The sequence below is a fragment of the Colossoma macropomum genome, unplaced genomic scaffold, assembly GCF_904425465.1.
Source record: "Colossoma macropomum unplaced genomic scaffold, Colossoma_macropomum, whole genome shotgun sequence".
In the NCBI taxonomy this organism is placed as follows: Eukaryota; Metazoa; Chordata; class Actinopteri; order Characiformes; family Serrasalmidae; genus Colossoma; species Colossoma macropomum.
The window spans coordinates 16,407,592-16,423,027 of NW_023494798.1; the positions used below are offsets into that span (position 1 = coordinate 16,407,592).

The window sequence follows — 15,436 nt, forward strand, 5'->3', positions numbered from 1 at the left end:
GAGGAGGCATGCTGGTCTATGCTGTTTTTTCTGGCAAGGTGTGGGGTCCTGACCAGTGAAGACCAGGATGAAAGGGGGTCTAACAAAGTATGCCGAGAATCAGATGGGCTGTAGTCTGAAATTGTAGAGCTACAAAGTGCACCTGTATGGTAAGTGAAGCTGATAAAATGGGCATTGAGTTTAGAAATAAGGAGATGGTTTAATGTTATTGCTGATCAGTGCATGTAGTGCTCTATATAGGGAGTAAGGAGCCATTTGAGAATTAGCCATGTTCTTGTGAAGCTGTCTGCAGTGGTATTAATATATCAGGCCCTGCAGCAGGGTAAACAGCTTGTGGTCTGGTAATAGGGCAAACACAAAAGAATCTGAAATCTGATATCAGTTAAAAGTGTTGAGTTTAGTCTGCTTCTGCGTAATTCCAACGCAGCCTGAATCTCCTGAGGGTATACAGTGGAGCGCTCTGACGCAGTGCTACTGACCGTGACGCTTCTTGGTTAAAAGTTGAAACCTATATTAGCGGTTTAGAAGCCAAAGACAGGGAAAAACATCTGCTGGAGATTACGTTAGACTTTCACCTGCTGGGCTGAGCCGTTCACTACCCAAACATGGAGCTGAGTGACATTTTAACACAGATTGAAAGTGGAAACGAGGAGGAAACTGAGAGACGTTTGCGTGAATACAACAGAGAGGTAGGTTAGGTTCATGGATGCTGCTAACCCGCGAGCTCAGCGCTGCTAACTTAGCTTTAAACTGACTCATGATGACAGACTGAGGCTCGGCGCTTAGCAGCGTTAGCAAAACAGAGGCGTCGCCAGTGGAAATGTGCCGCTCTAACTCTGAACGCTGCAGGTGCTGAGGTCCGGACAAAATCCGAAAGAGAATTCGCATTTTTGTCCTAATCATTGCACGATAGCTTACACACAGCGTTAGCTATCTAGCTAGCTAACGTTTGCTTGGTTTCGTCCCTAGCTTTATCAAATTAGCTCGCTAACTTGTTAACTTCTTTGCTAACTGTAATTGCAGCAGTAGGTTAGTTCAGTTTGCAGCTGTGTTTAGATATGAGAAGAGCCATAAGGGCCATTTCACGTTAGAGAGAAGTGCCATTTCACGTTAAATGTATTTCTTTACTCCCCTGCAAGTGCAACAACAGTCTCTTCCTGAAGCAGCCTGCCAAACCTGTTATTACACGAGTGTCCACTGCCATTTGAGTGGCTGTGTTTGACATGCTTTTTTCATTGAGTTGACATGTAAATTCATTTTTCTGGAGAGGGGCCATCCTTTCAGCTTTCAGTTGGATAATCTAACCCTTGTAAGATCTTGTTCCTTGTATGGCAGTGGGATCTCAGCTGCTCAAAGACATTCACATTTCCCTACTCTAGCGTTAACACTTCCAACACAGGCCATTTGACTCAAGGGTTTGCCTTGTGCATAGCACTAAGGTCACCAGATTTAGACCCCCAGCATAGCATAAGCCAACTTGAGCTCTTTCCATTACCTTACCATTGGATGTCAAAATGATCTAAGATGAAACTCTAGATGTGATAAAGAACATCCCAGGCCTGTCCATGATCGTGCCGTATACTTGGCCTTCATGAATGTAAAGTGGCATTGGGGTTGTGCTGCTTTAAAATGCATACTGCATACTATATAAATGTTCATCACATTGCAGTAATGTCCTGGGGAAAAATTGATCTATGCGTTATTAATTGGACATTTAATGTTTAGTGGGGTTCAGTGAGCAGACACAGGCAGGTGTAGCCATACTGCACTTAGTCAAATTAAGCTTTTCACCATCATCAGATGGATAGATGTTCATAGAAATCAAGGTCATTAAGGACATATCATTTAAATTGTTATTAGTTTGACAAATAGCAAGGCTGTCTAGCAAATGTATTTTAGAAATTCCTTTACTTTTTTCTATTACTATGAGAATACATGCTGGTCTTAGTCAAGGGACCCATGTGAGAGTGTTCCACAGTTGCTTGAATGAACAGATTTTACATGATGTAAAATAGAAGAGTGTCTGTGCCGTACTGTTTTCCATTGTTTGAGACTTTGTTCTTGTTGTCTTCCAGAACAGTAAGACGTTTGCCTTTGACTGTAAAGAAGAGGATGCTCGAATAGTGAGTAAAAGATTGACAAACTATGTCGTATATTGCATGAGAGCTGCATATGATTTTTTTCCATCAATTAATCTATTATTGGATTAATCAGCTAATTAAACAGTTATACTTCCTACTGTTTCCTCTTTTTGTCTCTTTCATAGTACCGATTTCATTCAAAGTTCAGTCTGTGCGATGAGTGATTTTCTTCTTTTGTGGTGCAGTGAAACAACAAGCCAGTGTACTGCAATCTGTCGTAAAGATGGTCATGTGTGTCATATGAACATTATAAAACATTACAGAGTGCTTTCAATTAGGGAACAACTGATCATGATTTTTTAGGTCTAATTCTGATTTCTTTTTGTTTTGGTATAGATGTAGCAGCAGTATTCAAATACAGCATGAGTGCACTTTCCTGGCTCACCTTATTTACGTCATAAAATTGCTGTACAGATTAACCAAATAAAAACAGTAATTGCTGATTGCGTGCTTGGATTATAAATCTGCTGATTCCTTTGTCGATTTCAGTCATACATACATCATGCAGCATTTGGTTTAGGGTTAACTTTTAAATTCTTTTTTTCCCATAATCAACATAGTGGTCAACTAACCAGTTTTTATTGACTAATTGTTGCAGCTTTAATTGCATAAGCTGTTTGGGTTTGGCAAGTTATCAGTTTGATGCGTAACTGTCACACTTTGTCCCCCCCCTGCAGAAGCTGTGTCAGGGATTGCTCACTGTGGTCAGAAGGCCTGTCCAGCCACAATGCCAAAGTACCTGTCTGGAGACTATGCGCATTCTGTCCCGTGACAAGCGTGTGCTGGGGCCTGTAGCCACAAGTGAGGGCATCCTCACGCTGGCGGGACTGGCCCGGATCCCAGTGCCGGATGCTGATGTAAAGCCTCTAGACGAGGCCAAGTCAGCAGTAGAGGAGCGCGTGGTGGTGGAAGCACTCAAGTGCCTATGCAATGTGGTGTTCAACAGTGTGGCAGCACAGCAGGTGGGCGAAGATGTGCGGTTAGCACAAGGGCTTTGTGCCTACTTGCGCTCGTCCAGCTCCACGCGCCATGAGGTGGGACTCTTCTCTCTCCGTGTGCTGTTCCTGCTGACCGCGCTGAGGCCAGACATCCGCGGGGTAGTGTGCAAAGAAATGGGTGCTGTGGGGCTGCTCACTGGAGTGCTGGAACGCCTCCTGGACGTGCGCTGGGTGGGGCCGTATGAAGTCACACCTTCTGACCCCCAGGCCCCACCTGTTCCAAATGAGAAGAGTGATCAAGTCATGGAAGCCCTCAAAGTTCTGTTCAATATCACCATGTCAGACTTCAGTGATGAGGTGAGCAGGACTGAGGCTGCATGTTCTAGCTGCTGCTTGGTGTATGTTAACCCCTATATGCATGTGTCCCACCAGCCGTTTAGACATCTACTATATGGCCAAAAGTATGTGGACACCTCTCATAATTATTGACTTTGGATGTTTCAGCTGCACCTATTGCTAACAGGTGGATAAAATTAAGCACATAGCCTTGCAATCTATATAGACAAACACTGGCAGCAGAGTTGGTCATACTGAAGACCTCAGTGACTTTAAACATGGCATTGTCCTAGGCTGCTACCTCTGCCACAAGTCAGTTTGTGAAATGTCCTGCTAGATCTACTCCAGTTCTGACCTGCTAGATCTGCCCCAGTGAACTGTAATGCTATTATTGTGCAAGTATCTAGAAGCAGCAACAGCTGAGCCACAAAGCGGTCACAACAGCTCAGCCACAAAGCTGTAACAGTTTGGGGCAGACCCTTTCTTGTTTCAGCATAACTGTGCCCCTGTGCACAAATTAAGCTCCAGAAAAACATGATTTGATTGGTGTGGGGGACCTCCAGTGGTCTGCACAGAGCCCTGACATCAGCCCCAGTGAACAGCTTTGCTGGAATGTCAATTGTGAACCACACCTTCTTGTCCTCACAAATGCTCTTTTGACTGCATAAGCACAAATTCCCACAGACACTCTCAAATCTTGTGGAAAGTCTTGAAATATTAGGGACAACTTCATATTAATCCCCATAATAATGGAATGGGACATATAGCAAGCTCATATGTGTGTGATGATTAGGTGTCTACATACTTTTGGCCATATAGTTTACCTCGGATTGTGAATGAACCAGCATTTAAATCTGAAACAAGTTGAAATAATAGTATAAAATAGTCATAAAACAGTCATAACATTTTGTTGGCAGTGATGAAACAATAGCATATTTAGTTTATAAGAAAGCATAGGTTGAAACGACTGCTTTCTGTTTAGCAGTGTTACATTTTTGATGAAGAGGGGTGTGCACTCTGTCCTCTGGCAGAGTAAAGTTTCAGCCTACTGCAGATAGGAGAGCTTTTCTATCAATCAACCAGCAGTAAGAGGCTTATCAGTTAAATGATCTGTCCAAAGCCTCACTGCAACTCCTCTGCATGCAGATTATGGTCCATGCTATTTTGCCAAAAGTGTGTGAAAAATATATTATCATGTAGTAAATTTCTTAACATATGTAACATAAACTAGTCATTTCTAACTATGCAGTGAGATTAGGCAATTCATGACCTTATTGGAAAGCTGTTTATTTATTCATGATTAATTAATTTGTTTAAATCCTTTTTTGAAAAAGGTGACCCACTTCACAGCAGTGTGTAGTATTGCTCAGTGCTAGGAGGAGAAGGTGTTTTTTTTCTCTGGACTTATTTTTAATCATCTTGACACCAGTCACTCTCAATCTGTTCCGCTCTCTTTGTCTGGCGTAGTTTATTAATTAGTTCAATTTTTTGTTGTTTTCATATGTCAGTCCCTCTCTGCCCAAATTACCTTTTACTGCTTGTGTAATGCAGTGCTCTGCAGACTGTTTAAAATAGGTTATATTTAATCTGACTTTTTGCTTACCGTGCTGTTGTCTTTCTTTCGATAGGATAATTATCACCAGCTGCGGCTTATTGCAGCCATAATGAGGCATATTTTGATGCTGAGGGCTCAGACGGAGGAGAAAACAGAGGAGACTCACAGGTAAGCACCCTACTTGGCTGTTTTTTTAAACTCAGGCACTTCTGAGTGCAATTTTATATTGTATTGAAGAAGTTTGCGATTTAAAGTGCATCATGTGATATATGAGAATAGTTGACCGGGTTTATTTTTGTCAAACTGCTCGAACTACTAATTTCACTTTTTGTTCTAGTGTTAGCCCTACTGTCAAAGATCGTTCACATTTTATTAGAAGGAAGCAGGATTCATAACAGTATACCTAAATCCTTACCAATTTTCATGTATGGAATTACATGTACAATAAAAATATATTTAGAAGTGATCGTTGAGAATTTTTGTGACATATTGAAAAAAGGAATTCCAGAGCTTCGAATGTGAGTGAAGGGTGTCGACATTTAAGTGATTAATGGCACACCCCTTTGCCCCGTAGCAAAGAAGCCAGTGCATTTTGAACCCCCTCCCATCCTGTTTATGTGGGTTTGACTCATTGTGTGCCCCATGGCTCAGTCGCCAGCCCTTTCACACCTCTGGAATGTCTTGCTGTCTTGACACAAACGCACAATGCATTCTACCACTCTCCGACCCGGCTGACTATATTCTGCCCCTTTAACAAAGCACACTGAATGTGCTGAAGTAGACTTGGGCACTAGTAGCTTGGCTTTTGTTATTCAAATAGGCCCGGGAACAGAGTTCTTCTCTCTCGTCTGACTTTGTAAAATGGGCAGGACGCATGCACCAATACCACTTTTATCCTTCCAGTACCGATACCTGATCCTTAAGCATCGGCCGATGCTGATATTAGCTCTGTCCAACCTAACTAGCCTACAAGTCCTGATATTTATGCAGTTCTGCTTTATAAACATTTTCTATCGGTAAAAGCCATATTCTGTGTCACAGATAAAACATACCAAACTTTATTGAGTGAATTGTGGAAAATGGTTAAAAACAGGACAATATATAAGTAAACCAATTATATCTGGGGCAGTTTCTTGTTTGTTTTAAGGTAACAAAGAAGCTTACTTTTTATGCTTTTATAATTTTCAGAATGCATCTGTCGTCCACAAGCTAGAAGGTTGGCTTGCTCAATCTCACTAGCGAACTAGCTACCTAAGTAAATAATCTTAGAGTTCCATTTGGTTAAAATTACCCTTCCCTGCATCATTTTCATCCAACCAAATGTCTGACCTCCAGATTTTCACTGTCAATAATTATGTATAAAACCAGATATTTTCTATTATTATTTAAAGCTCAGAGAAAACCTGGAGAAAGATAGCTGTTGTTGCCTGTCTCAATCAGAGCAAGTTTAAATTTAGCTTTATGTTTAAGATGTTTCAACCCTGGAGTTTGCTAAACTGGATACATGATGGTGGTATTTAGAATCGTGGCTGTGTCAAATTTAAATTCCCCATCTATCCAATAAACTGTCATATATGGTGTGTGGAGTTAGCATCCTGGCCAAGTTAGTAATGTAATTGAGTTACAGGAAGCAGTAGTTTAGCATGCTGATAGCTTCACACATCACAGCCCTCTGCTCAATCTGTTCAGAGGGTTGTATTCCCCAATGTTGCTTTTTGCCCATTCACCAAATGTAAAAGCACAGGGTACAGAGTAGTTGGGGAAGGACTAGTGTTTGGAAAGCGAGATGCATAGGGACATTTTCAATTTGCATGATTTCACAGTTTGTATATTCATAAATCTTCACATTCTTAATGAGTGGAACGGTGTAGGGGCACTCCTATAATAACAAAATTATTAATGCATTATTTAATGTTTTTTAATGGTGTAAATTATTAATTTAGGGTTGCATTAATTCTCAGTATCATAAAAAGAAGCAGTGAGTCAGCTTTTATACAGTGACCAAATGTAAATAACTTTTTACAACCTTGAAAAACACACCCTTTCAAATAATGCTTGTATTGTAATTGTTTAAAGAATACTGTGTTAATGTCAAAAGTACTAAGTGTTGTTTTGTTCAATAATCTCTCCCAGTCATGCCATAAACCTCCTGAGCAATCTTCCTGTATGCTGCTTGGATGTCCTGATTGACGTGCCTTTACAGGGAGGACTTGAGAAATATGGTGGAAAGAACATGGATGCTGTGCAGGTGCTTGTTGACTTCATGGAGAAAAGAATAGACAAGGTATGGAAAAAGAACAGATAAGATACCTGAATTTGATAAATGAGCTAGCCCTCTTCAACACCATCGTCCTTGCTGTTTGTAGAGGTGCAGTATTTTTTTCTGCACTCTCAGGGGTCCAACTATAAAGAGGGCCTGACGCCAGTGCTGAGCCTGATGACGGAGGGCTCCAGATACCACAGGGAGATCCGCAGATACCTCAAGGCAAAGGTACAGTTCACACTCTCCTGTGTAACATCCTGTTGCCTACAAGTAAGCCTGGGTAGCACTCTGCTAGATCAGGTTGTGTTATGTTTTATTTATTTATTTATTTTTTCATTTCTTTCATTTTATTAAATTCTGTTGAATTCTAATTGAAAGTGGCTAATGCGCAGGTTTTGCCACCTCTAAAAGATGTGAAAGTGAGGCCTGAAGTGGGCACTACAGTCCGGAACAAACTGGTGCGCCTCATGACTCATGTAGACATGGGAGTAAAACAAGGGGCTGCAGAGTTTCTTTTCGTCCTCTGCAAGGAAAGCGGTAAGTGTTTGTCTTGATGCAGGGTTGTTCAACTCCAGACAGTGTTCAGCACAGTTTGGTGATTTTCCTGCTCAAACACTCTAACTCATCACTTAATTGCCAGGTTTAGTGGGTGTGTTTAATTAGAGGAATTACCTAACTGTGTTAGACACCAGCACTCCAGAATCAGAGTTGAACATCCCTGACTTGATGTCACTATGTCACAGGCATGAGGAATTGTTGTGCATGTGAGTTATTTCTCATGTTTTTTTTTTTCTTGTTATCTTGTTAAATGGTGGTCAGAGGGCAGATTTTATGATCTTTTACAGGGTGTTGTACTTGCTGAGTTTGTTTCTTTGCCATCTTTTTTTCTAAATGTTCTGCAGTGGATAGCCTATTGAAGTACACGGGTTACGGCAATGCTGCAGGACTGTTGGTGGCTCGGGGCCTGCTGGCTGGGGGCAGAGGAGAGACCGAGTACTCTGCTGATGAGGATTCAGACACTGAAGAGTACAAGGCAGCAAAACCATTGTAAGTGTGTGTGTATATATGTATTTTTGTTACATATTTTTGCTTTAGAAATGTAGATGGTTTGTTTTTTTCTCACAGTGGTTTCCTCATGCTTGTCTCTTTCAGCGTAAACCCGATCACAGGCCACATAGAAGAGCCAATGCCAAACCCTATTGAAGACATGACTGAGGAACAGAAGGAATATGAAGCTCAGAAACTTGCAAACATGATTGGCGAGTTGTCACGGTGAGATAGCAAATGTGAAAGTGTGATTTTTATCTAACAGTGTGCACCAGTACAGCTATTGCAAAACATTTAAATTGCCCTTTTATATTTGAGCACAGTTTGTAAAGATATGCAGAGTATTCAGACACTGCTTCTAATTAGTGGATTCTGCTACTTTAAAGCAGTAGTGAGTCAGGATGGAAAAACACACTAAAAATATGGTGTCTGTGCGCTGCTACAAGCCGCTCTGTAAAACTGGAAACAGTAATTTAAAAGTCAGAGGTGTCAGGTTAGATTTCGCAGGAGTTTAAGACCACGTCATGTCTCTATGTACAATGGAAGCCCTGGAGCAGCTGCACATGAGCGTAAGATCACCATGCCTGATGCCAAACGTTGCGGTAGAGTCGTATAAATTCCCCCAGCCTGAGCTGTGAAGCAGTGGACCTGTGATCTCTGGAGAGGTGGAGCACCAGCCAATACCTTTGGGATGAGTTGGAGTGGTGTTTTTGATCCAGAAATAATCATCTAACGTCGGTACCTGACCTCACTAGTGCTGTTGTGGTTGAAAACTGCAAAGTCCTCGCAGCAATGTTCCAACATCTAGTGTAAAGCCTTCTCAGAGGACTAGAGGCTGTTACTTCAGCAAAGGGGAGCAAACTCCCAATAATATTCTTGAGTTCAGAAAAAATGTTAGATGAGCAAGTGTCTACAAACTTTTGGACATATAGTGTATGTTCCAAGAGCGTACTAGAGTAAGAGTATGTGTATCCCATTCAGCTTTGCTTCCCTCAGAGATTTCAGTAACGGCAGGCTGCGTTCATGTTGACCTTTCTGTCAACAAGTGACAGCAAACACTACTGAGGTAGCAGCGTGAGGGGATGTGGCGTTGCTCTGAACGCGTTCCTTACCAACCGCTTCATTAAGGCAGGAATCTCCCGCTGCCTGCCTCTGCCTCATTTACAGCTGGCCTTCCTCTGCGACGCAGCATTCAACAGGAGTCAATGCAAGTCGCCGGCACACCAGCCTGCCACCTCAGCCCTGCTGCATTAATTACCAGCTAATTGGCACACACAGTGGGGTCGCAAGCTCACAGTCCTTTGTACTCTGCATTCAGTTTTTTCTTTTTTTAATAGATATACGTGCCTCTTTTTATACACATACTGCTGTATTCAGTGGCGGTGCAAAGCATTGTCCCAAGAAAAGAAGTGCACAGAGACACAGGCTCAATTAGTGTGGCTTTGGTGTGTATGTATGTGGGTTCTTGAGAGTGGTAAATAAGTTTGCAAACACAAGAGGACATCATTGTTATTGTCGAGCTATAGAGTCGTAATGAGCAACGTGTGCCCACGAGAGGCAGATTCCTCCCTTTAGAATTTTTTTTTTCCCCCATCTACCTATTCTCTCCATCAGGATGGAGGTGGTGTAGTGAAGGCAGGGGGGACAGTCACCAGTGCGCCCAGTATGGCTGCTCAGGAGACACCTCAAATCTCAGCAAGAATGCCCCCCCACCTCACCCCATCCTGGTTGACTCGGGCCAATTAGCTCTGACTCTGACCTACCGCCGACACACACATATACACACACACTCTCTCTCACTTGCGGTCATACTTCTGTTCACTACTTCATCATCTTTGGAACTAATTAGTTGGTGTGCTTATGACGGCTTATCATTTTTGATGTTGGACAGCTGTATTAATCTGGCACTGTAGAGCAGCACTGAAGCTGATGTACTGCATTTAAGGAGCCCATATCATATAAAACTGAATTTAACTGAATTTGAATTTTTTTAATAGTGTGGCACTTTTTAATAATGTAGTATGTAAACACAGTTAAAGTTTCAAACTGTACCACTCACTTCCTAGTCCTAATTAAGCTGCAAAATATCAGAATCAAAAAAATGTAAAATATGTATAGCAAAGATTTGGCCAAAAAACTGCATGCCTAAATTTGGTTTTTGGCTCAAAGCACAGCTTTGAGGGCAACTACTTACTGCAGCTCTCAAACTTTTTTTAAATTTTTTTAAGGCTGAGTGTCAGCTACTTACTATACAACCTAGATGACAAAGCTTCCTCTGAACACACAGGTGTTTTTGAAGTCCTTGCAGCTGAAATATGAGATGATAAACCAAGTATTTTTCATGAGTTTCTATGTGGGCATTTTATTTAGTAGCACACCTGGAAATACACTGACAGTATTGTGTTTTTGTTGCTTGTTTCTGTGCACTGTTTTGTACATTAAAGTGTTTTTGGCACTTTATGGGACCAAGTTCAGAAACTGAGTGCAACTTCTGTTTCTTGACATCACTTTTGTTGTCCTCGACTCTGTGTAACTCAGATTCACCCATATTTTTTGGAGGAACCTCGAATTACAAGGTAATTGTGAGACCTGCAAATGAGTGCAAATTGGAGATTTTTTGTAAGCTTTGATTGGATAATGTTCTGATAAATCATCTTAGGCTTTGCTTTGATTGGATAACGCTCTGATGAATCATCTTGGGGTGCGCTGGTGACACACAGTGCAGATATAATTGGATTAGCGTGGAGGAGTAGCCGTGGCTTTGAAGAGATTAGAATGAGTACTGATCCTGTAATTAAACTGCAGAGCAGGGGGAAGGGAGGGCCAGGGCTGGGTTCAGGGAGTGTGTTTGAAGGGCTGTCTTTGGGGCCGTGATTCCAAGGGCTCTTATGTGGCCGGATGTAAAGGGAAAGAAAGATGTCCTACACATCAACAGGCCTCTTTAGAGGAAGGACCTGAATGCTACTACAATGGCTGGCACAATGAGTTTCTTTCAAAGAGCAGGTGGATTGTGGTGACAAATTGGTGGCCTGAAAAACCACATTGATGAGACGTGAGGACAACAAATGCATCAAACTGATGATTACACTAAGCAGCTAGTTGTTACGGTTGTTTCACAGATTGTCTGGTATCAGATTATTTGCACACATTGATTTGATTCATTTGACATAGTTGGCACATAAACGGTCTGATTAATTTGATTAATTCTTAGATTTAGTGGGGTTGACACTAACAAACTTTTTTTTAATTGCAAGGGGTGTCATTTGCTGAATGCATTAAATTTAAATAACACTTTAAAATTAAGGGTTTATTAAGGGTAAAAAATAGGAAAAAAAGTTGTGATTTGTTGATGTGATTTTCTAAGTTAAAAAAAAAATTTGCCCCATCCAATACAGTAAATGTGGCATTTATATATGGCAGTTTTCTGCACATTTTAATGCAAGATCTCTTGCTGAGTTTAATATTGGGGAAATAAATAAAATAAAAAATGAGCACATTATTGTTCCCCAAATATGTTAAATTCAGCAAATGAACAGCAGTTATATAAAATAAATAAAATGTACAGAAGCGTACTCTCTATAAAAGATGTGTTAACTTATAAAGTCAATAAAATATGTAATTTGATGGGGCTCAAACTTACAACTGTACATTTGTAAGTAACTGCGTACAACTGTACAGCCACACTTCGAAATTGCGTCGCCAGTGCGCCCTTCATTTCCTACTGAGCATCTGTCATTGACTGTCTTTTGCAGAAATATTTATATAATATATAATAAAATTTAATATTTATATTTTTATAGAAATAATTAAATCTGTTGTAGCCTATTTATATAATTAGAGCTCTGTAGAGTCAAGACATGTTCAACATCAGAATAAGGAAAACGAATCTTGACCTCAGAATCAAAAATTATATTGTAGATGAAAATGTGAGTATTGTTATTGTTAAAAACAGCGATGTATGATGATGTCAGAATCACATCAGTATCAGCAGATAACTGCTTAAAAATATTGTCTGACAGAAGTTTAGATTTGACTAATATTTCGAAAGGATATGTAATACGTATGTATTGTACTTTGGTAGAGCAGAGCATTTAGGTGATGCTGAGCTAATGTATGCATTGTATTCATTTTAGATAAAAATGAAGTAAATGTTATTACTCTGTAATGTTAATCCAGGAGGATGTATTCCCAGTTTCTACATTTTATAAATGTTTATATATTGGTATCAGGAGATATGATTAAGAAAAATATTCGATAGTGGCATCGGCCCAGAATTCCCACATCAGTACATCCCTATTTAAAATATATAAACACTAAATAGTAAGTTGTTTTTTTTTTTCCCCTGGACGTGTATTTTTGTCTAGATGTTTACAGCACTTCAAGATTCCCTGTAGTGTAATTTTTAGTAGAACAGAATAAAACAATCCAATCAAAACTAGCCATGTCCTGTTTGAAAGACTTTCTTTTAGCAGAGTGTGAGGAAGCATGGGTTCATTAACTTTATTAATGCAAAGTTAAATATCGTCTAATGCTGTGAGGTATTCAGAAAATACTGTGATGTAAGTTTCAACAATATCGCCCAGCACTATACTCGGCACGCCTCTTTACACACAAATATTTGGATACCTTCTTTTGTAGATATAGAAAGGAAAGCTGATCAATTATAGTCATCTTTGTAGATCCGATAAAATTACTGACTGCTCTTTTCTCTCTCCCCACAGACAGCAGTTGATCAGGCCAATGGGTGTGAGGAAAGATGGCTCACTAGCACCCCTTGAAGAGGCTGTCCGCCAGTGCAGTGTTGCAGACAGCAGTGAGTCTGACTCAGATTAGCATGAGCCAGTCTTGCTCACTCAGACACTGCAGGGTCCCCGCTGCCCCTCAGGGCAAAGCCACTAAAAGAGTCTGATATAATCCACATCAGTCTCACTTCATAAAAGGTCCACACAGAGGCAGAGGCAGGCTGCCCTCCTGCAGTATTCTTTTATGTTTTAGTATGTCCTGCATGTGCACACTAAACACAGAGGGTCAGTCACAGGTTCGGCTCACCTTTTGTAATCATTCCTTTTTTTACTCAAGGTACACTAAAATGTTAGATGCCAGTTTAGCTTATTGAGGATGAGCTATCAGTTCGGTTCAGGTGAATGCCTCCTATAAATCCAGTGTGGCTTAAAATAATGTGGCTTTAAATACACGGATAAAGTACAGTCTATAATATTTTGCCTGGAGTGTAATTTTACTGTTACTCCATCAATATTGGGTTTGGAAAACTATGAAGAATAAACAGGTTTTTTTGTGTGTCAAGGTAAGAAAAGCCATGAAGTGATGATCACTTAATGTACAAAAATACTGACTGCCTTACTCAGGCCATACAAACATGAATACTTGTTTAATAGATGTCTGAAGTTCTGCTGAGAGGCATTTCATCCACAGACATTGGGATGCTTAGCTCATTTCTTCAGAAGCCTCATTTCTTTAAAGAGCAGTGGTCAAACAATGGGATTGTGTTTTTTTTTTCTGAAAACAGTGAAGCTCTATGCAGATCTGTTCAAATCTGTTAAACATGTTCATTTCTCTGGCCTTACTGTAGACTGATATTTGTACTAAAGTCCTTTTTCTTTGGAATCACTTTTTTATGCACAATGTGCTTTTTTTCATGTCCACATAAATTAGATTAGAACTGAGAGGTTCACTACTCTTGACACTCCACTGAACATTTATCCATTTGTACCATTTTTTTTTCTCATCTTTGAATCATCATTTGCACTGTACATACGTGCCTCTTTATGTAATATTCTTATTTTAATCTTACAACAAATGGCTGCTTTTATCAAAATGATTTGTCTTCACATAAAGCATGGATTGTCTTACCAACAAACATGCTGAATTTCCTTACTGTTTGTCACAATGCAGAAAAACATGTTACTTTGAAAACTAAGACTAGAAAATCTTTGACTCTACTGAAGTGACTGAAGTATAGTAACAAACTGAAATCCTTTACAGAACATAAATGCCAGAAGTACAGATTTGTCTTGTCTGACATGACACGCCTAACAGGTATTTCCCCTGTTAAATCAGCATGTATAATGAGGTAAATATTAGAAACTGTGGATGTAAATTATTTATAATGGTTAATTGGAATTGGATTTCATGTAAACAAAATCATGTTTCCACAGTGTATCTCTACTATTACTTTGAACTCAACTGAGTTTTTTTTAGATGCATCTTTTGTGTCTTGACTATCATAAATGCTAAACCTTTCCCCTCTGTGATGAGTCTATGAATGACATTTGTGCATCAAAATGCTGCTTTTCATATAAAGAAGCTTCTGCAGTCTCTAGCAGTTCGGCAACGCATGAGGTTCAAACAAAAGTGTTATTTGAATATTTGTGTGAGTTTGTAAAATATGAACTTCGTTGGGTTCATTATTCTTTCCTTATTCCTTGAATATGAACATGAACGATGCATTCACAAACATGATACAGGGTTTAACCTCTCACTCTAATGCTAAACTCTTCCAGACAAATGGAAGAAAATCTCTGCTCTGCCTTTCACAAGAGAATGCAAAACCGACTCAAAAACACTCAGGTGAGAGTGGCAGCCTAGAATGTTGATATACACCTCAGGAAGAACATAGACCTCTGTAGGCAGCATTATGCCCATATTAGGAACTCCGTGTGTAAGCTGGTTTTCTCTATCAGCCTCTCATGTGCTGTGGTAAACTAAAATGTTCCAAAGCTGTTTTGCGACACAGACAGACAATCTCCTAAAAACACTGCCAGATCATCTTAATTACGAGGTCCTTAATGAACCAAAATAAGCTAACAATGCTGTGCACTAAACTGACATAAGACTGACAACTTCACCAAAATACCAAAAATGCACAAAAAACCAAACAAGCTTTGTGAAACGTGGTGGTTAAGTGACCTTGGCAGTAAAGCTGCAGTCTGAGTAGCTGATATTGGTTGAACAGTTGAGTTTTTCTAGCTTCACTACTTTTGAATTATAGGATTTGTTTTATCTAACATTTGCTCCATAATATTCTGATGCCTCTGGAACACTAAATTTAATTGAAAACATCAACCTTCAAATCACTCCAAAAATCACTAAGCACACAGGAACCTAGTCATCAGTAGTTTATGCAAGAGTTCTACAA

At 40.0% G+C, this 15,436-nt stretch overlaps 1 protein-coding gene across 1 annotated transcript; it reads left to right on the forward strand.

The window, feature by feature from the left end:
- Positions 1-435: 435 nt before the first annotated feature.
- On the forward strand, positions 436-14,547 carry ric8b (RIC8 guanine nucleotide exchange factor B). The gene is made up of 10 exons (XM_036584984.1): positions 436-689; positions 2,076-2,123; positions 2,819-3,436; positions 5,044-5,138; positions 7,104-7,254; positions 7,366-7,461; positions 7,626-7,770; positions 8,136-8,280; positions 8,386-8,505; positions 13,002-14,547. Exons 1-10 carry the CDS (start codon positions 606-608, stop codon positions 13,111-13,113), a joined length of 1,614 nt encoding a protein of 537 aa, XP_036440877.1. The 5' UTR covers positions 436-605; the 3' UTR covers positions 13,114-14,547.
- Positions 14,548-15,436: the final 889 nt, after the last annotated feature.